Here is a 21,169-nt window from a genome sequence, read left to right as displayed (position 1 = left end):
TCCCTTCTAGTCCAAACCATTCTGTGATCTTCAGAGGCAGCATTCCTTCTTTATAATGGTCTGTTAACTAGTTTGAATTAGTGCTCTATGTGGGTTGTGTATTGGTGGTGTTTCTTTGCATTGACAATACCCATCTGTTAAAAGCTGTTTGTCTCTTGCTGCATCATCTGTCCCCTTGAGCACTCAGGCCAGCATGAGGCCACCTTCCCATGAACGTCTGTGGTGTGAGCTTAGTTTGGGAGGGTATCTAGGTTAAAAATAAATCTAGGGAAAAGCTTAGGGTTTTTTATTGAACTTGATCTTCAAAAGTTGTGGAAGCTCAACGGGAATGGGAGACTTCAAAGGGCCTTTGGACAGAAATTAAATTTTGTGTGGCTTCAAATACCCGTGGTAATGCATGGATGTGCTGAGTGGTCACTGTTACTTGCTTCAGAGTGGGAGCTCACAGGAGGTCCTGGAGGTGCAACAGTGTGTAAAACTAAATATGCTGGACATTGTGGAATGTAAATATTTAAAAGATAGCAGATCATGGAATATGTTAGTATCTTAAAGAATCCGGGGTTTCCTGTACACACACTTCCCAAAGCTACTTTTAATTGTACCCATTATTGCTCTTTTTTGGACTGAACTTGTACTATGAAAGATTTTTTTCTTCTGGTGAGAAATCCAGAATTGTTTTTGTCATTTCCTGATGGAAGCTGACCTGTTGAATGTTGGAGGATCACTAGTTGCTTTCTTTTTATTTTTCACATGGCTGCATATTGAGAGATGCTTTTTCCTTTCCAATCAGTAGGGAAATTTAATAGCAGCATACAGAACTTTTTTCCTTTGTATTAAAACTTAGTTGACTAAGCAGTATGAGGTGCAGCCCTTCCAGGCTAGTTCTTGGGATTCCCATTTTCCTTCAAGTTGGAGTGAGTCTTTTTGGCTGATAATTTTATTTATTTTTACTGGAGAACAGTAACAGAACAAGACATACATAGCAATACAGACTGGGGGGATGAGGGGAAAGGATGTTTCTTGTGTTGAGCCACTAGTGTGACCATTCTAGAAAGGAAGCAGCTGTGAGCCTCTGTACCAGGACAAGATTCCCAGTAAGCAGGAGACCAGGTGGGGAGGGCACAGGTGGGATTTCTGCAGGAAATCTTGTGTTCACTTCTGGTCATCTGTGCTTAGAAGATGAAATTCAAGTTCAAACACATGGAGTGGTCACAGGGGCTGCTTTTTATCCCTTCGCAGAGCTGTGAAGGAAGGGCAAGGAAACCAGAGAGGTTAAATGATAATATAACACATATAAACTGAGTAGAAAGCTCCTACTATAGAAAGACTTTTTTTTTAGGAGGAGGCAGAAACATTTGGAACTTGTTGAGCTTTGTTGCATTTTATAACATGGTATCTGCAATAAGAATCTGCATAAAGTAACTCAAGCCTTTTCTTTCAACTGTAAGCAATTTTGTTACTTGGAACATTAATGTTAGTAGCCTGACTTACAGGCATCTTCAGTGTGTTTATGTTCTGTTATGCTTTTCACAGGTCGAGTATAGAGAGATGGACGAGAGTCTTGCAAACCTGTCAGAAGATGAGTATTACTCTGAAGAAGAGAGAAATGCTAAAGCTGAGAAAGAGAAAAAACTACCCCCACCACCTCCACCAGCTCCTGCAGAAGAAGAGAATGAAAGTGAGCCAGAGGAGCCGTCTGGTGAGTAGAGAGAGACCTTCTCTGAAACTGTTTACCTGATTTGTTAACAGAAATTAGCTAGGGCCGGGTGTGGCATCATGAATCCCATGTCTGGTTTCAATCTGGTTTTGAATAATTGTTCTACAGTGTTTTTATTTGCTGGCCCCATATGTGGAAGGAGGGGAGAAATGCAGAACAGCCTGATAAAGATAGGAATATACATTAATGTAATTTCAAATGAAGCCAAACCTCTTGTGCTAGATTCTCATGATTCTTACTGAGTTGTCTTTGAAAGCTTATTGACCAGAACAGCCTCTCTGGCTCTCCGCTGCCACACCTGCTCGCGTTCCAACACTCGCTTATTCCTCAGAGAGAAAAGAGGTTGGGTTTATGGGGGGTTTGTTATGCAGAGCAGATTTAAACTACTGTGATTCCTGTGGCTTTAAACTATGACTCTAATCTTAAGTTCTGGTTGGATACTGTTTGCTTAAATTTCAGTGCTTTCCTAATTAGCTTACAGCTTCACTTTACACTGAGAAGTTTTTTGGTCAGTCTTGTTCAGGAGGCAGCTTTTGAAATTTGTGGTATTAGCAGTACCATTGTGTTTACAGCTGCCAGCATTAGTCAGGTCTGCTGGTGAGGTATCACTCAGCTGCCTGGAGGGTCATGCTTTTGCAAAGTTCAGAGTCAAGAAATTTCATGAGATAATGTGTATATTAGTTGGTGTTAGACAGGAGCTGAAATCTGGTAGTTAAGTGTTTGCAGGTTCATCACTGATGTCACTGTTAGTCCTCAATTGTCTTAATTTTCTTTTTGTCTGACAGATTTGAGAACATAGGACTGATGTTAGCTTGGGGATACCTACCCTGAGTTGCAGAAAAAATATGAAAAGCTCTGGGTGTGTTTTATCCCTTGCAGTTTGCCACTGTAGCCTCTCCTTGTTGCAGCTATTTGCTCCTGCCTCGATTCAGGAATACTATAACTCATATGCTTGACTGAAATACTTGCAGTGATAAAAATCCTGCCACCCCAGTTGTAGCTGATGTAGCAAAAATGGGATTTTAATAGGTGTAGTTACATAAGTATTTTAAGCTTACTGTTTCATTTAGCTTAGATGACATGTTTAGTCATTGAGACCTAATATTAATACACATTTTTATTTCTCTCAGATTCCATTTTGTGCCTCTAAGAATGATTATTGAAATCAGTTTGAGGCATAAACAGTGAAGTACTGTGGAACAGTTTTTGTCCCATGAAAGAAGAAACATTGAAGATCAGCAGTGATAAGTCATGCTGTTCTATACACACAACACCCTGTTAGGCAGTTGTTTTGCAAGGACTGTATTTAGCTGTCTAAATACAATCAATTTTCAAACAGGCTGTATTTAGCTGCCTAGAAATGAGTAGATTTCAGGTCATCATATAATTTCTCTGTTCCTAGAAATTCTGTGAATATGCATGAAGGAATGAAGTAGTAAAAAGACAGATTTCCATAGCTACTCTTGCTGTAATTTTAAAGGTTTCTGACACTATATATGTTTGTGGATCTCTCTATTTTTGTCTTTATTAATATAGGTGTCAAGAACATCAGGTCATCTTATGCTGGCTGTTAAAAGTGCATTGAAACTTCTAATTCAGCCACCCTTTAGAAGGAGGAGGCGGCGTGGAGTCTGCTATATATAAAAGCAGTGTTTATAATTGAGATTTTCACTGTCTGTCACTTTGAAGGAAAAATTGAAGTGTTCAATAAGAAATACTAAATTGGAAAGTAATACTAGAGTAGGATTACATACTGAAAATCTAAAATTTTAGTTAGCCTGGGTATTACTGTTAATTTTTTTTCATTACAGACCTTAAAAAACTAATTTCTGTGTTTAAAGCCTGTAAAAATGCAGGTAATGCAGTAGAGACATAAAGTTGTCACATTACAGCTTTTGAGCTGAAAAGCCTGATTGTGCAACTTAAAAATGTCCTGGTGCTAGTGTCTGGTATTTTATTAGCCTGTCCCCACAGACAGCTTATGGTGAAGGGGATGATTGTCACACTACAGGTGACAGCACAATGTTGGTCATCCTTGAGTAGTTTCCATTCATGTGTTCAGCTGTGGGGAATTCCAGGTGTTTTGGCTATTACAGTCTGGATTGCAAGCTATACTGCATGCTATTGCAGAGCAGTTTTAAAAGGTGTGTGACAGTATTTCATGGTTAAGATAACTTCCTTAGAGTATCTCTTCTCTATTTGCTTGAGGAATACTGTCTAATAGCAAAAACCTTCCAAACTCCCTTTCAATGCTGACTGATGACATTTGTATTCTTGTTTGCCAGTATCCCTTTTGGAATCAAGGAACTTGCTTATTTTATTGTTTTTTGGGGTTTTTTCGTCTAAGAATCTTTGTTTTATTTTTCCTCACCAAATTGGATTTTTATTTTTAGAACTACAGAGGATTTTCTTGCTTGCTCCTGGCCTGTTAGTGTTGTCCATATCCCTACTTTGTGGTAATCCTATATTTTTAGGTGCTGTTTTCCAAGGAACTGAATATGATCAAGATTAAGATCAAGGAAATGGTCAAACTTAGTGGTGCATTGTCTCTTTATTTTATCTGACTGGTCTGTTTTCCTAAATAAATTCATTACTCTGTGATACTTATGTGGAGCTACTCTTAACTTTGAGACAGTGGATAATTATATGAAGTAGATTCCTTTGTGGACCTTCTTCCTCATTGCCCTTCAGCTCATGGTCTCTTGTTCTGTTGCCTCGAGACTTTGAGCAGATTCTGCTCATGTTCTGTTGAGCTGCAGTAGTTTGCTGTTAACAGGAATCAGTGGTTTGCTTGCTGCTAGTTCCTTTACAGCCAGAACCTTTCTTCCAGTGAAGGAGAGGCAATCTTCTCTATCAGACCTTGTTTCCATACTTCTCTGCTCAGACTGAGTAGCATTTAGAATTGTGTCCAAACAATAAGTAACAGTGATGAGAAGAGGAAGATTCTGATTTCTTTTTGTAAGTAAGCTGAGAGCAATTTTTTCCCCTCTGCTCATTGTCAGTGTTAATTCAGGGATTATGAATGCTGTAGACTTAAGTCAGAATCTGTTTAATTTCTTAATTTATGGAAGGCACAGGTGAAACTCTTATTGCAAATTAATGGCCTATGCTTGACCGTAAATATTCATATTTCAATTGTGTTAGTCTCTCCCAGAATGGAAGCAAGTCTTGAAAATGTTCCCTGCAAAATAAAGTTCTTGCAATGTAGATCAAGTGAAAAATTATATCTTGCTGTTGCAGATATGTGTATTCACAGAATCCTAACTTGGGTCTTGTAAGGCCTGTCAAAATACAGTTATTTGTCACAGTCTGTCTGTGAGTTTTATTTCCCTGCTGGCAGACTGACTTTATACAAGTACTAACTATGGCTTCTCTTCTGTACTGAAAGAAAATGTCTGTCTTGTTTCAGTTCCTATTTTGGTTTATCTGTAGATGTTTAATGTTGTGACATTCTAGATTTACCCAGTTTAGCACAGTATGGAAACTTTTGTTTAACTTTCTGTGTCTTGCTTTAGGGGTTAAATCTGTTATTCAGATGAAATTCTTCTCAGTTAGTGTGTCCCCTAAGAGCCTTAAATTGGCAAAATTGTTCAGCCAGATTCTCAAGGGTATTAACAATTGTGAGTTTAGCCTCAGGTTACACCTTGCTCTTAACTGTCTGGAGATTACAGCTGAACAGTTATGCTCTAGGAAGCGGCTGTTCCATTCCAGTGACCATTGCAGTGTGTTTCATTGTGTGTTGGTTTGGACTTGCTGATTGTTGAAGCATGTGGTTTGAAGGAGCCTTGGTACAGCAGGAGCCAGCTGTACAGCACTGGGCCATCTGGAGTGTGCTGTGGCTTCCTGAGCTCTGCAGGTGAAGGGATTTCAGGCAACCGTCTGATGGTGGAAGAATATTGCTCATGAGCTCAACTCAGAACTGTCTCCTGTGAAGTGAGCAGTGTGTGAGGTGTGTAATGGCTTTGTTCCTGCAGACACTGCAGCTGTACTCATCTCTCTTCTCAACGTGCTCTGTTCCTGCTTGTGTTGCAGTCTTGTTTAGGACTTAGTTACAGGCTAAGGTAATTCTGAGACTTCTTCAGGTCTTTCAGATGAGTGCTTAGCCTTTCCTCACGTTTCCACCACTGGGAATGTTGAAAGACTGATGTCTTTCAGTGCTGGGTATTGATCACATCATTGATCAGTGGTATGTTGGCTTCAAAGACAATCTTAGTGTGCTAGAACACTGAGGGTGTATCAAGGGTACTGAAACCAAAATAAGTGGTCTGAGCCTTTCAAGCATTGTTTTAGCATCAAGCTTAAAGGAAGCGTTTATGGGGGAAAAAAATAGGGTCTCCTGAACATAAGAGGGTTTTCAAAATGCTTTAAACTATGTCCTTGAGATATGGGGAGACTTGGGAGCATCAAAGGCAAGATTATCAAATTCTTAGGGTTTGAGATCCATAGAACCTTTGGTATCCATCTGCAAAATTAAAAATATTTAGCCACCAGGAATGCTGTGTATGGTGTACTTCTTTATTTCCCATAAAATCTGATGTAAAGCATTCCAGTAACCTGGATAACACTTTAGAACATAATTTTTTGATGCCCTGAACCTAGGTTCCAGAAGATGGGATTCTCAGAAAATGGGTTTAGTTAGTTGGTGAAATTTAATACCTAAAACGCCAACTGCCGGGCCTTTATGTCCAGTATGGTTTAACTTATGGAGTAAGGTCCCTGAGTTCTCCTCTTTCCTTCCACAGGGCAAGCAGGAGGACTTCAAGACGACAGTTCTGGAGGGTATGGAGACGGCCAAGCATCAGGTGAGGGTGGCGTTTGATGCTTGCCACTGAGTAGCAAGAGCCGCCAGGTTAGGGATTGATGCTTGCAAGTGCGCATGGGTGTGGTTGTCCCAAATTTAGCAAGAGATGCAGGAGTTGTGTACCCACCTGTTTAAAAAGTGTGGGGCATTGAGATTTCAGTTGAGGTCTATCACAACTGTGGAAAAGGGCGCTAGCTAACCTGTGTTGAAATGCCTCAGGCCGATCTCTCATCCCTCCACTCCTCTTCATGTTCAGAGGAGTCTAAATGTACAGAAATCTTCTTACCTAGCCAGTTTGTACCACCTAGAGTGACACAGAGAGCTTTAGAACAGTGTACCCTTTTTTCTAATCTGCTGAAGAAAACATAGCATGGAGTACTTTTTTGCTCCTATCTTTTTGTCTTTTGAAAGGGTTTGTGTTTGTCCTGTGTGCCAGCACTTAGCCCAGGAGATTGTGTGCTGGGCAGATTCATAGTCTGCTGCTCACTGGACTGGATTGTGAATTTCATTTGCCATTTGGCCTTGGTACTGCTGCTGGCAGTACTCACTGCTTCATTCACAGGATTGGTGTCTTTACTCTTAAGTACTTGGAGTGCTACTTAAAATCTTCCTCCAACTCTGCTGCTTTTGCTCTCACTTCAGGATTAGGGTTTTAAACAAGAGTCAAAGGCTCCAGAACCTATTCTGAACCTCCAAGTTGCTCTTTTTGACGCAAATAGAAATTCAAGATACTCATCTAAGAGTGCATCCTTTGCTGTTGTAAGTAAGGGAGCCAAATACTGTTATGGATGTTACCACTTGCATGGAAGTGCTGGCTGTTATGGCTCATGGGCCTAAGGATGCATTGCCTGTTTCATTATTAGGTAGGCATTGGCTGATTGGAAATTCTGCATATTTTGCATTTTGTGTTATATGCTGAGAGTATGCTCTAACAACCAGTTTGACAGCAAAATCCTTTCATTCAGTGTGTTCATCTGCAGATGTTTTAGTAAGTCTTCAAATGAGCTGCATCCCTCAGGATTTCTTCTGTGGGGAAGAAACTCAATGCTCAAAATTTCAGCCAATTAGTTGCTAGTGCTGAATGTCAGGAAATGGGCAAGTGTGTGTGCACAAGTGTGTGTGAAGAGGAGCTGATAATCCAGTCTAGGCAGAACCTTCCCAAGGAGAAACATGTAGTTTTGAACTGGTAATCCCTGTAAAGTGTGGCTTTCATGAAATACAAGCAGTAAGGGTGTGAAATGGGATTTAGTCAGCCTGAAATCCAAATCCATTTAGATTTGAGCTTTGTGGTTGCAGAAGTAAATTCAAGGACATTTAGTTCTTATAAGATCTTCCAGTGGTTGGCCAAATAAAAATGCTATCTTTGCTATTAATAGCTATGCATTTCTAAATTCTTGTATGGAACACTCTTGTGAGTTGTTTTATTAGCTTTTTTTGTTTCTTCTTTATTTTTTTTTTCCTTTACTTTTTTTTTTCCTGAGTACCTGTGCTCATCTGGAGCTACTCTGTTATTCTAGTTTTAAAGTTTGGGTATTGCCATGAAAGGTATATGGCCTTAAAAGCCCCACCAACTCAACCCACCTTGGGAGTTCTTTTCAAAGCTGTTAGCAGCACCATGTTCTATGGCTGCTCAGTTTGAAGAAATAAATCCCAAAGCTTTTCAAGAAACTGCTGAGTTGCCTTAAATCCACACATCTGAGAGTTTGCTGGTGTTTGATGAGTACGTGACTTTTTAGCAGGTACCTGCAGAAGCACACTTCTTCTTTGAGCCCAAACCCATAAGAGAGAGCCGGCTTCAGCATTTCAGGTCTTTAACTGGCCATTCTCTGAAAATTGTGCTGCTGAGCTTTTTGCCAGCACTTGAGGATCTAGAACCTTAATTAAGATCATTAGCATTAATAAAGTATCAGAGAATTGGTAACTGGTTTGATTTCCCTGCCCAGTTTTACAGAATTCATCGTTGAGCATGTGCATTCCTGTGCAGATTTTGGCACACTTGGGCCAGGTTAGCTGGAAGGAGAGCAGAGGGGCTGGGGAATGGCTGTTACTGGAGAATCTGAAGTTGTAGTAGAGCTGTGGGTTTCTATTCCATAGGTGAATATTAGTGCAGGAAACATTGTAGGTGTGTCAACTTCTCCTATGGTTAATTTTATTTTACTTGCAGTACTCTCTAGCTTGTGTTACTAATTTCTTCTTGTAAAATTTGTGTAAATGATTGCAGACAGTTTTCTTTACCTTGAGCCATCACACAGATCTTTTGATCTTTACTTGTGAATGAGTTTTTGGTTGCTGGGTTGTTTTTTTTTTGGTTGGTTGGTTTTTTGTTTGGTTTGGGGTTTTTTCCTTCTTATTGTGGTTTTTTTTTGTTTAGTTAGGTTTTTTGTGTGTTTTTTTTTGGTTGGTTTGTTTTGGGGGTTTTTGTTATAGTTGTACTTTGGGTTTTTTTTTTAATTTCACAACCATCTCCTTCCTTAATTTTTTTTTTTCAGCACCTTTGGGAAGTAAAAATGCTTGGAAATTAAAGAGGTGTGTGGTGGCACCAGAATTAAAAGCAGGGAATTCCTCTCTCTGGCACATTTACATGTACTGCTGTACATGAACTTCAAACTCTTAAACGGTTGTCTTGGTTAGTGTAACACACTGCAAGCTTGTATTTATTTTGCTATTTATTGTAGTCTTTTGAGCAGTTCCAGTTTCAGCAAGTGATCTTAATCATACTGTATTATTTGTGGGGGGTTTTGCCCCTGGGATGTATTGGCTTCTATCTTTCTAGATTGAATGCCTTGTCCTCTGTCCTGATCAAAATCACTTCTAGGACATGGGAGATTGATGTTTTTCTTGCTGTATTTCACATCTCAGTACTTTGTTTTGCTCTCTGTGCCTGCAGGATTTGCTTTCTGCACTCGTGCTGTAGCACTTGTTGCAGCTGTGTCTTAGTTTGTCACTTTTTCTATAGTACAACATCAGAGACTGAGGAAAGCAGGGTACAGAAATGTAGTTACATCACTGCCAGCATGGGAATTGGTAGAAGTGCTGGTTCCTGTATGAATGTTTTCCATAGAGAAAACCTCTCCTGGATGGGTTCAACATCCAGTCTTTTACATGTGGAATGTTTAAAAAGAAAAGTAGGAAATCTGTTGTAGGCAGCACTTGGAGAGGGAGCACAGGAAATGCATAAATGTGATTGTGTTTCATTGCACTGCCTGCTGTAAATATATCAGATATGCAAAATTAGAGTTTAAGGTGGGTTCCTCTAGCTGGAGGAAGTCAGTGGAAGTTAATCTTTGAGAAGCAGGTGAGAGGGGATGGCAGACACTGTGCTTGTATATTACAGATATTTTGGCTTTGAACAGGTTCTAAAATGGTTTTCTGGTTCTGTTAGAAACTGGAAACCACACAAATTAAGGACAGCATCTAAAATAGTTATGTTTTATTGTTAATACATATATATGTGTGTGTGTGTGTGTGTGTGCTATATATAATGTATTGATATGTGCCCCCGTCCCACTGAATTTTCAGGCTTTGTTTTTTGGGGGGTTTTGTTTGATTGCTTATCTCCCCTGTAGTGTAGCTTTTTCATTTTCTCTAGATACCTGTAATTAAAAGAACTGTTAACTTGGACACTGTATGTCTTGCAGATGTAAATAAAAGTACTAAAGAAAGCATCTCATGGAATTGGCTACCATATCACCTCATGGCTGAAAGCACTGGCTAGGAAGGGTAGTGTTCCTTTGCAGTGCCTGTAGACTACTTGTCTTTTTATTGTAGGTGTGGAGGGTGCAGCTTTCCAGAGTAGACTTCCACATGACCGTATGACATCTCAAGAAGCTGCCTGCTTCCCTGATATAATCAGTGGGCCACAGCAGACTCAGAAGGTGTTTCTGTACATCAGGAACCGCACCGTAAGTTTGTTGTAAAAGTATTGGTGAAAAAAGGGTAGGAAATTTGTGTACCTTGCTAAGACTTTATGGCAGTTACCATGTCTAGCAGTTGATTGAATTTTTGGTTTTGAGACAGTGGGGTTGAATTTCTGGCGTCCTGTCATGCTCTCAAGTTGTTAAGATATGTGCTATCCAGTTCTTGATTAAAGCAGTGCTGTGAGCAGCATAAAGAAACTCTGGGGTACTTACAACATCCAAAACAGGGATCGAGGCTTTCCTCCTGTATTTTGAAAAGAATATTTTAGAAAATTGAAGTCATGTTAGGAAAATTTCAGTAGGAAAGCAAGAAATACTTCACAAATTGCTGTGTTACTGTAGTTAAGAGACAAAACACCTTATGCACCGCTCAGTTTTTTCACAGACTGAAGATGACCAAGAAACATCATTGGGTATTGACCATATTAAGCATTGGGTAGCACCCAGTGCTTAATAAGTTAGTTAAAATTTATGTGTGGTGGACATCTTCAGTCTAAGAGCATGACTTCTGCTGTTCCTGTAAATTATTCCTCTAACTCAAGTTGTAACTTCTGAGAAGTCATGAGATGTGTAAAAACAGGCCAGAGCGTGCCAAAGAGTTTGGAAAACAATTTGCAGAAAATAAATAGTGAGTAATCCCTTAACAAATATGTTGAAAGCAGAAAAACCTTCCACTGAAACTAAGAAATTACTGGAGAGAGGTATTTGCAGGAAAAAGCAGCACTGCTGGTCTGTGGGCCTTATTCACTACAGAGGAACTTGGAGAAGTTCCTGAACAGGAATCCTGTTTGAGGAAGGCTTGTGAGAGGAACTCTTCCAGTGAGAATAGCAGAGACTGTGGAACTGCTGATATGAACCCAGTGCTCAGCAGAGCTGCAAACTGCAGTGAGCAGCCTCTTAATTAGCCATTCACCTCAAAAAGCCTCCCAAATTATAAAGAAATTATTTCTTGATCATTCCTATTCATTATGGTTGTAGGATTTCCATTTTAATTTGGACTCTGTGGGGAACTGTGAAGCTCAGTAATACAACTCTAGAGAAATACCCAAATAAAGGACTAATTATAGAATACATAATGGAGTGGAAGTGCTATGTATGACCTAGATCTAGGCATGCAACTGTAAAATTATTTATTAACTCCTGCCTCTCTGCTACAAAGTAGGAGTTCTGTGGGAAAAACAGTTCTTTTTTTTTTCTATATGAAAATATATGTGATAAATGTGACATGATACAATCATATCATAGACAATTCTTCCTGCTTGATTTTTGAACTGTAAATGTCTTGTAAATATGCTTTTTTTGTGTATATGTGGCCAGTGTAGTCCATGGTCGTGTTCTATATTGGTGAAGATGGATTGGATCATTAAATGTCAGAGATCAATAAACCTTATAACATGATAAGTGCAGCTTTATGAAAATATGAAATCTGGTGCCAAAAAGACACTGCTGGCTGCACACATCTTTGTGCTACCTTGGTTCTTCTTGTTTGAAATGATGTGAAATTTTCAGACTGTGTTGCACCTTAAGGAACACTGGAAGGTGAAGTTCAGTGTGACTTGTGTAGTCCTGCCAAAGTTAAATTCATTAGAGGGCTTCATCTCCTGACAGTATTTGGTAGCACACACATGCCTGGAAAACACCTCTTTTGTATTGCTTAGTATGACATGTTGTATTGTTTGTTTAAATACAGCTGCAGCTCTGGTTGGATAACCCAAAGATTCAGCTGACATTTGAAGCAACTATCCAACAGTTAGAAGCACCTTATAATAGTAAGTCAAGTTTTTCGTTTCCAAAATCATACTGTATATATCAGTGCTGGTTTTTTTCACTTTTGTTCGTGTAAAAGCTGCTTCAGATGCTTCAGTCCTCAGTGGAGCTCCGTGAGTGGTTGTGTATAGACTGGGATATTGCATTTTATACTCATGGTTCACATTTGGTGGAGTTCATTGTCTGGTAAAGAAATACCACTACCAGGATTCATAAAAAGATGGATTGTTACAGTAGTGTTAATTCATGTGCAGCTTTTAAGGTTTGCTATGGCTTCTTGGTGGTTCTCAGCTGTAAAATGTTATTAATCATAAGGTTTTTTGAGAGGTTTTTTTTTTAAGACTTAAACAGACTGTGATGCAAAAAGGCAGTAGAAGAGTGAGGAGTTACTGCTTGCAAATGGAGACCATTCCACACTTCTCAGAAAAGATCCCAATAAACTGGGAAAAGGTGGAGGGTAGCCATAAAAAAATAATTGAAGAAGAAAATAGTGCCGAAAAGAATGCAAATATACTGTCAAGGATCGCAAAATAGTGAACTACTGTGCTTTTAAAAATAAAAATGAGAATTCAATGCTGCAGTAAATATTGGCATAATACCAATAATAACAATTCTGTGTCGTTATCTTGGGATTTTGCAGTTTCAGAAAAGGTGTTCTTCTTCACTAGAGTAGAAGAAGTGCCTAATGTCCTGTACAGCTTTTCAGTCAGGATTCAAAACTGCAGTACAGCATGGGTATTTTTCAGAAAAGCAGCCTCAGGCCTCCTCAGAAGGATGAGTGGGTCAGTAGCAGAGCTGTAGGGCAGGATGTGTTTAGTGGGGCTCGACCAGATTGCTGCTGTGAGTATGTCCTCAGTACATATGTGCAGCTGAACATGCAGAATAATATGGAAACTTTATACATTCTTTTAGGTGACACAGTGCTCGTTCACAGGGTTCACAGCTACCTGGAGCGTCATGGGCTGATTAACTTTGGGATCTACAAAAGAGTGAAGCCCCTTCCAAGTAGGAAACTTGTGCATTGTTTCTAATTGAAGTTTTGTTTTATTGTTCCATGATTTCTTAGGACAGTTTTTTGATTGCTTTTTAGAATTGGAGTGCTAAGAAAAGAAAAAAAAGGCTGGAAAGCCATCTGACTGTTGATGTTAATGTGTTATATTTTGGCATAGAGAAGCCATGTATTTATGTAAATCACTTTGAGAGGAAAAAAATCTTGGCAAATCTTCTGTAGATAATTCGGTGACTGTCACTTTTTAATGAGTTATCTTGGTTCTCATTTAAAGTCAGAAACACAATATTGTACTTAGGTCTGTTACATGCTTATCTGATTCTTGAATTTTGCAAGTGAACTTCTCTGCCCTTTTTAAGTTTTATTCTTCTGGGGCAGAAATAAATAAAACTATGGTACTTTGTCCCCAGTAATTAATATGAATTGCATTCTTCTTCAGACAGTTGTCTGGAAGCATTTTTTCTCCTGTTTTCTTCCTTGTCCCAGATGTACTGCTAGTGTATTTTCCTTGTACCTGTCTCAGTGTTACATTCAGAATTACTTTTTCATCATTATATCAAATTACAGTTCTCTTTTTGTTAAAGAGTTTGTTTTGTCAGAACTAGTCATGAAAAGAAAGCTGCTTTTTGTTCTTAGTATCTCTTAAATGCAACTCTTACATGACTGTTTGCCATTTAGTACTGCACATATGAAGGACTACTGTAGCTGATTTTTCTCTATCTTTAGCCAAGAAGACAGGAAAGGTGATCATTATTGGTTCTGGAGTCTCTGGGTTGGCAGCAGCTCGCCAGTTGCAGAGTTTTGGAATGGATGTCACAGTTCTGGAAGCCAGAGTATGAATTTTTGTGCTATTTTACTTCTGTGTGGCAACTTAACCAGTAAACCTATTCAGTACTAGGACAGGGCTGTGTCAGTCAGGATGAATTGCTGATACTGAACCAGCCTCACAAGGAACTGAGCAGATCTGTTCTTGATGGGAGCTGTCTGATGCTTTCTCAGCTGGGCTGGATACTCAGGTGCTAGTGTTGTGTGCTTACACCAGGAACAACCTTTAAGGTGTGCTTACACCTTAAAATGACCTTCTTTCATGATTAGAAATTGGTTTTTCATCAGCAGAATGCAAGTCCAGAATGCTAAACTAAAGGGAAGACTAAACAGAATTTCAAGAGTGTATTATTAAGAGTTTGTTAAACTGTGGGAGAGGGTAAGAAAAGCACTGGAAGTTATAGCTGTGTATTGACAGTCTACAAAGTTACAGATATTAAAAAAAATACATATAAAGCTAAAAATCTTTAGGAATCAGGGGGAGGAGGAAATCTAGTGTATAACTAAATTTGTGTGTGGGCAGTTGAAGGGATTGGCTTTGGAATCACAGTGGATCCTGCTGTAAAAATAGTGAAATCTGCCCAAATATGATTAGGCATCTTTTTTTCTATTTCTTTCCTTTTTTTCTTCTCCTTTTTAAAATGCTAGTTAAACATTTTATTCCTTAACTTAGGCAAATTAATTGTGATTGAATTTTTTTTTTTTGAAAAGTGTACATTCTGTTTATTAACCCGTCAGTTAAGAGAATACTTGCACCATGTTTTGTAGATGTTTCAGTGATTATATTTCAGTATATTTCAGTGAGATGTCTTACTGAATGTAACTAGAGTTTTAATATCTTATGCTTTTGACAGGACCGAGTAGGAGGAAGAGTTGCCACCTTTCGCAAAGGGAATTATGTTGCTGATCTGGGAGCAATGGTGGTAACAGGACTGGGTGAGTTTTTCAAAATCAAAAAGACCAGGGAGGAAAACTGAGGGGCAAAATGCTGTAAATGTGAAACCTTAATGCTGTTTTCTTTCATGGCCAAAATAATGGGGTACTTTTAACTCTTAAAAAAGTGTGTGTTCTTATTCAGCCTTTTTGGCAGTTAGTAGTTTTCATAAATAACAAAGTTATATATGATGGGTGAGACCTTAAAGAGACAGAATGTATTATTTCAGTTTACATGGAAAAACAAGGGAGGAGGGGAAGTGCAGAGCCATTCTAAAGAGAAAGCCCTTCTTCAGAGTTTAAACCCCAAAAGTACTTTCTTCACTGATTTCAAAAATAGTTGTAAAAATAATGGAAAACAAGCAAAATTTCTTCCTATTTATTACTGTTTTATGGGATGGCAGTTATTGACATGGTTACTCTGCTAAGAAGATGGGCAAGTGTTTAGTGTGGAATATCCTTCAGCAATGTAGTGAAATGATAAAATACTGTAAAACCTATAATGAACCCCCATTTTTACTGACAGCCTTAATTTGGCATCTGTCTCATGATTAGTCTTATTAAATTGCATACAGAAACTGGTTCCAGACAAAGTACTGAACGTGCACAGTCATGGAAAAACAGATTTCAGTTTGCCTATTGAAAGACTGTAATATTTTTATGTTTAATTCATAGAACCATGGAATCTTAAGGGTTGGAAGGGACATTAAAGATCATCTAGTCCAAATCACCCTTGCCATGGACAGGGACACCTCCCCCTAGATCAGGTTGCTCAAGGCCTTGTTCAGCTTGGCCTTGAGCACTGCCAGGGTTGGGGCATCCACAACCTCCTCAAGCAAGTTGTTCCAGTATCTCACCATCCACACAGGAAAGTACTTCTTCCTAATAATCCAGCCTAAATTTCCCCTCATTCAGTTTATACCCATTACCCCTTGTTATATCAATACTGTTTCTGATGAGAAGGCCCTCTCTGGCTTCCCTGTAGAACCCCTTCAGATACTGGAAGTAGGTATTTGGTGGGTGGGTTTTTTCCATGTCCTCATTGCAGGAATCACAGAAGTGCAGACCTTTGGCAGTGTTACACCAGGTCACTGGAATGCATACACTGGGGTTAGTGTTTTAGTCTCTGAAATTGCTTTAACTGTGGAGTTTTTGTTTAATTGCAGACAAATTTTACAGAATTCTCTGTTAAACTATATAAAATCTTTTCCAGGAGGAAATCCCATGGCTGTGGTCAGCAAGCAAGTAAATATGGAACTGGCAAAGATCAAACAAAAATGTCCACTTTATGAAGCGAATGGACAAGCTGTAAGTCTGATCCTGTTTCCATGAACCTTCTAAAAAAGAAGTAATATCTCAAGTGTGTTTGTTACCAGGCTACTGGCCTAGCCTAAGATGGCTTCCAGAGAGAGGGAAGAAGGAAGGTGTGTGTCCCTTTTTAGGCAATTTACTAATTTTGTAGCATACCTGCACATACACTTCTCTTTCCAAATGAGTTTTTACCTTTGCATTTCAGAGGTTTTGTGGAAGCCAAGTTTCTCTCTCCTTTGTTTAAGCCATGCGCGGTTTAACAGATGTGAGGTTTGCTCTTTGCATCACTTGAGCTCTCATCATGTAACAGGTATTTTCACACTGGCAGCACTCACTGTTTAACTGAGTATCATCAGTACAGTTAAATACCACCATTCCATACATGTCCTGCAGTGTTTCCATCATCCTAGAAAAGCTGCATTGGTAGTTCTTACTCACAGTGACCATTCCAGAGGATAAATTACTGTCTGTCCACTTCACTGGGCTATGCCAAGCCTTCTAAAGCCTTGTGATTGTGTAGAGCCATCCTACTGTCAGTCTTTTGGCAAGCTTCTGTAGCTTTGATGAACACACCTTATTTTCCAGTAAGGAAATCTTATGAGCCCATAAGGCAGTTTAGTTTTCTCTTGCAAGAGAGATCTGTTGTCATCGTGGTTTGACAGTTCTTCTTGTGCCCATCCTGGCAAAGTGTGACATTGTGTTGTACAGACCTTGGTGTCTGACCATTTGAGAGAGCTAAGGATATGAATTATTTTTTTTTTCCCAAGGGCTATTCTCAGCAGCTGTATTATTTATGAATGGGTTAAGAACAGTTCTTGTTCTTTTGCCTCCTAGGTTCCCAAAGAGAAAGATGAAATGGTGGAGCAAGAATTTAATCGTCTGCTGGAAGCCACATCCTATCTCAGTCATCAGCTGGATTTTAATGTTCTCAATAATAAGCCTGTCTCCCTAGGCCAGGCTCTGGAGGTTGTCATACAGTAAGTACTTCTCTCCTTTTGGTAGACTTTCCTATTTTTTGGATAAATTTCCAAAAGATACCTGAACCAACTAGGGTGCTCCTAGAGGTAAGATTTACCCTCTTAATATAGCTGCTTGATCTCATAGATGGTTAAAGGAGCAAACCTCTCTTGCTGAAAGTTTCCTGAAAAATCATTCCTACAGTGACTCAGTGTGATTGGTGTCCACCCACACAGAGCACTGACACTACTTGAAAGCTAGTGGCAATTGTAATGGCCTTTCATAGCAGAAGGTAACTTCACACTATTTTAGCTAGTCATGTATCCCTTATTTACAGAAATTTGCTTTAATTTTCCAATTGCCATACAAGTATTTACTAAAATATCCCATGACATGTGGTTTTATTACATTCCACTAACTAGATTGTGATAATAAATTTTCTCATTAACACAAGGATTTTATGTTGAGCTGACTCTCACTTTTCAACTTTTCCAGATTGCAGGAGAAGCATGTGAAGGATGAGCAGATTGAGCACTGGAAAAAAATTGTGAAAACACAGGAGGAATTGAAAGATCTTCTTAACAAGGTCAGATGATGACATCTAGAACAAGGTGATAAGCATTATGTTCCTCAGAAAATGGCAAAACATACAAAAACGTCCAAAGAAAAATAACAGAAAGTTGCTATTAATGCTGTTCTTCAAATATCTTTTGGCTTAAGACCTACTTAGAAGCCTTGTTAGGACAAAGGTGTCTCCTGCTTGAGGAGGAGAAAAATTGATTAGGCAGAAAACCATAAAACATAATATGGGAAAAGAAAGGAAGGGGACAGGCATGATAAAGAGTAATGTTTCATAGCCTTCTTTAGAGATGCTGGTACTGGCTGAGGTTTTTGGGGACTATTTAGAAATGTTGACTGTCTTCATTACATGTCTGATTTGTAGTACAGACACAGTGGTTTAGGACTACTTCCATTATTTTTGCATGTGGTAAATGGACATTTTTTCTATGGAAATTTCTCAAATTAAAAACACCTGTGGACTGCTCTCAAATTACTTGCAACATAGTAAGAAATCAATGATGTTTGAGGTGAATATCTAGTTTACACAGTAACTTGTTGAAATCTGCCTTTCATAGTTTTTTTTTTAACCTTTCTTCCTTTTTCTGCTCTATCTTTAAAGATGGTGAATTTAAAAGAGAAGATTAAAGAACTTCATCAGCAGTATAAGGAAGCATCAGAAGTGAAGCCACCTCGGGATATTACAGCAGAGTTCCTTGTGAAAAGCAAGCACAGAGATCTGACTGCACTTTGCAAGGTAAAGGATCACATACATACAGTATGTCAGTCTTTGCTCAGGACTTCTGTAGCCAAAAATTAGCCAATTAACCAAATTTTTTTTTAAAGAAAAAACAAATTTGATTTAGCTTCCACTAAATCCATTAAGTGATTTTTTCCTAGTGATTTCTCGAGGCTAGGTGCAGTCTGATCCTACATGATGTCTTCAAGTTCTTTTAGATGTAAACTGGTTTTAATGTTAGCTTTTAATCTTAATAGGAGTATGATGAATTGGCAGAAACACAAGGGAAGCTGGAAGAGAAATTACAAGAACTTGAAGCCAATCCACCAAGGTAAAAATACAAACTAAAAGAATAAATACTTAGGAAAGCAGTTTTTACTACCTTTTCCATGAGTTTCAAAAATGCTATGGTATGATTTTATTATGGGAACTCAAGAGTACAAAGGTACAGACACAGAATTTGAGTTCTCTCAGCTTTAGAACTCACCTTCCTCATTTTTAAGAGGTGACCCAAACAGAAAAGGTGGTTCTGAGCTTGGGTGATTCTGTAGGAATCCTGGCAGTAACCTGATCTCAAAAGGCATTTGAGGTTTTAAATACCTTTTTGAGGTTTTAAATATCAGTAATGATAGTATACAATCCTACTTATATTGGTAGAATATGAATATTCTTTGCAGTTTTATTAGGTTTTTTGTTGTTGTCCTTATGCATGCTACTTAAGCCATTATTCATGTAACCTTTTTATTTCTGAAGTTTTTAGCTTCCCTTTGAGTATTTTACATGAACTCTGCTTTAAAAACCTGAATTTGCTGTGTTTTGTTACTCAGCTTATATGAGAGAGGTCTGGATGTTTTTAATGTTGTTATTTCTGGACTAAGGAGAGACTCAAAAATGACTTGTGAAGAAATTTTCAGAAGCAATGCATTTACAATATCCTGTTCTAAGAAACTAAATGTCTTTGTGTTAAATTTGTGTTTTCTAGTGATGTTTATTTGTCATCCAGAGACAGGCAAATACTTGACTGGCATTTTGCAAATCTGGAATTTGCTAATGCTACTCCTCTTTCTACACTTTCACTGAAGCACTGGGACCAGGTAGGTAGTCAGTACTCAACAATTCACTAAAAACTTGAACTGTGTTTATTTCCTTCTCATGAAAGTTTGCCATTGTTAAGAGTTTCTAACTGTTCAGTGTGTCTGCTTTTGTGCAGGTACTGAATTCTTACGCAATTATTATTTGATGATGAAATTCCAGACAGCTTTTCATTAGTGGCAAAACAATCTCTGACAGTACTGTCAGCTGAAAGTTTCCGTACTTATTACTTAATGAATAATCAGAAAGAACTCCACATTTATTTGATTCTGTTAAAAAAAGTTTTTGAAATATTTTTTACCATTGTGTAGAGTTGTTGATTATTTTCTCTTGACTTAGGGGACTTCATTATGAAAGCATGCTTTTTTGTGCCTCTTCATTTTAGGATGATGACTTTGAATTCACAGGCAGTCACTTGACTGTGAGGAATGGATATTCCTGTGTGCCAGTGGCCTTAGCAGAAGGGTTGGATATTAAATTAAACACAGCAGTTCGACAGGTTCGCTACACAGCATCAGGTACATGGAACCCCCAGGAAACTGCTTTGAGGGAGTATGAGCACAGAAAGTAGATTTCAGTGCTTCTGGAAGTAGATGTGAGGACTGATATTGTAAAACCCCTCCCTTTACATGTTTGGAGTTAGATAAACAGCCACATTTCTTACTGGGATTGTGTAAGTAGTTGCTAGAGATTTACTAATCTTGAATGGTTTTTTTATTATTTCTGTGACTCATTTGACAGAGTCTTTTTCAGTTGTATTTACTGATTGTTCACATTTATTCTCTTATTTATTTACTTCATTCAAGCATTTGGAGTAAGGGGTCTGGGACTGCTTTAAGGCTTGGTGCCACAGGATGTGCTATTTGAAGGATAAATGAATGTAATGGAAGGAATGTATCTTTTTGTTGTTCTTCAAAACATTGGGCTTGGGAAAGTGTCAGCTGGGAGAGCAACATAATGAGAGGCTAACTTTCTACTTACTGTTTATTTATAGATATATTTAAATAATATTTATTGACCTGGATGGACCTTTATGCTTATTCCAGTAAGGCCATTTTCAGGTGCTGCCTTATTTGTGTTTTCTGGAATAGAGCTAAATGGCCAGTAACAACTTGGCTACAAGTTAAGTACTGTTAGCTGTCTCTATAAACAAATTACTTTCTGATGTGATTATAAGTAATTTCTTTAATTTTTAATCCAATGCTCTTACCTCATGGCCTATTAAACTGTTTTTCTTTCCCCTTTCCAGGCTGTGAAGTGATAGCTGTAAATACCCGATCTACCAGCCAGACCTTCATTTATAAGTGTGATGCTGTGCTGTGCACTCTGCCCTTGGGAGTGCTGAAACAGCAGCCTCCAGCAGTTCAGTTTGTGCCACCTCTTCCTGAATGGAAAACTTCTGCAGTGCAGAGGATGGGATTTGGCAACCTGAACAAGGTACCACTGTCACTGGGGGAACTGCAGCAGGCCAGAGGTTGTCCTTGAGATAATCAGAAATGTGGGTGGAACGTGTCTGGTGGGGCAGAGGAAGAATGCCTTTTCC

General features: G+C 38.7%; 1 protein-coding gene across 6 annotated transcripts in view; it reads left to right on the top strand.

Annotated features, from left to right (window-relative positions):
* KDM1A (lysine demethylase 1A) overlaps positions 1 to 21,169 on the top strand; it is a 28,073-nt gene that overhangs the window by 2,857 nt on the left and 4,047 nt on the right. For 3 of the 6 annotated variants that reach the window (XM_086863601.1, XM_086863599.1, XM_086863602.1), the window contains exons 2-16: positions 1,534 to 1,699; positions 6,460 to 6,519; positions 10,287 to 10,420; positions 12,126 to 12,204; positions 13,115 to 13,207; positions 13,938 to 14,044; positions 14,891 to 14,972; positions 16,183 to 16,277; positions 17,115 to 17,257; positions 17,733 to 17,823; positions 18,418 to 18,552; positions 18,792 to 18,865; positions 19,517 to 19,628; positions 20,012 to 20,144; positions 20,876 to 21,063. In XM_086863601.1, coding sequence (XP_086719727.1) covers positions 1,549 to 1,699; positions 6,460 to 6,519; positions 10,287 to 10,420; positions 12,126 to 12,204; positions 13,115 to 13,207; positions 13,938 to 14,044; positions 14,891 to 14,972; positions 16,183 to 16,277; positions 17,115 to 17,257; positions 17,733 to 17,823; positions 18,418 to 18,552; positions 18,792 to 18,865; positions 19,517 to 19,628; positions 20,012 to 20,144; positions 20,876 to 21,063 — 1,677 coding nt within the window. In that variant the 5' untranslated portion in view covers positions 1,534 to 1,548. The remainder of the gene's footprint in view (positions 1 to 1,533; positions 1,700 to 6,459; positions 6,520 to 10,286; positions 10,421 to 12,125; positions 12,205 to 13,114; positions 13,208 to 13,937; positions 14,045 to 14,890; positions 14,973 to 16,182; positions 16,278 to 17,114; positions 17,258 to 17,732; positions 17,824 to 18,417; positions 18,553 to 18,791; positions 18,866 to 19,516; positions 19,629 to 20,011; positions 20,145 to 20,875; positions 21,064 to 21,169) is intronic. The other 3 variants (XM_086863603.1, XM_086863600.1, XM_086863604.1) reach the window with 1 other exon arrangement.

The sequence above is a fragment of the Cyanistes caeruleus genome, chromosome 26 (assembly GCF_971803275.1).
Source record: "Cyanistes caeruleus chromosome 26, bCyaCae1.hap1.1, whole genome shotgun sequence".
Lineage (NCBI taxonomy): Eukaryota > Metazoa > Chordata > Aves > Passeriformes > Paridae > Cyanistes > Cyanistes caeruleus.
Note: the sequence above shows the minus strand (reverse complement) of the source record. Positions and strands in the feature narration are given on the sequence as shown.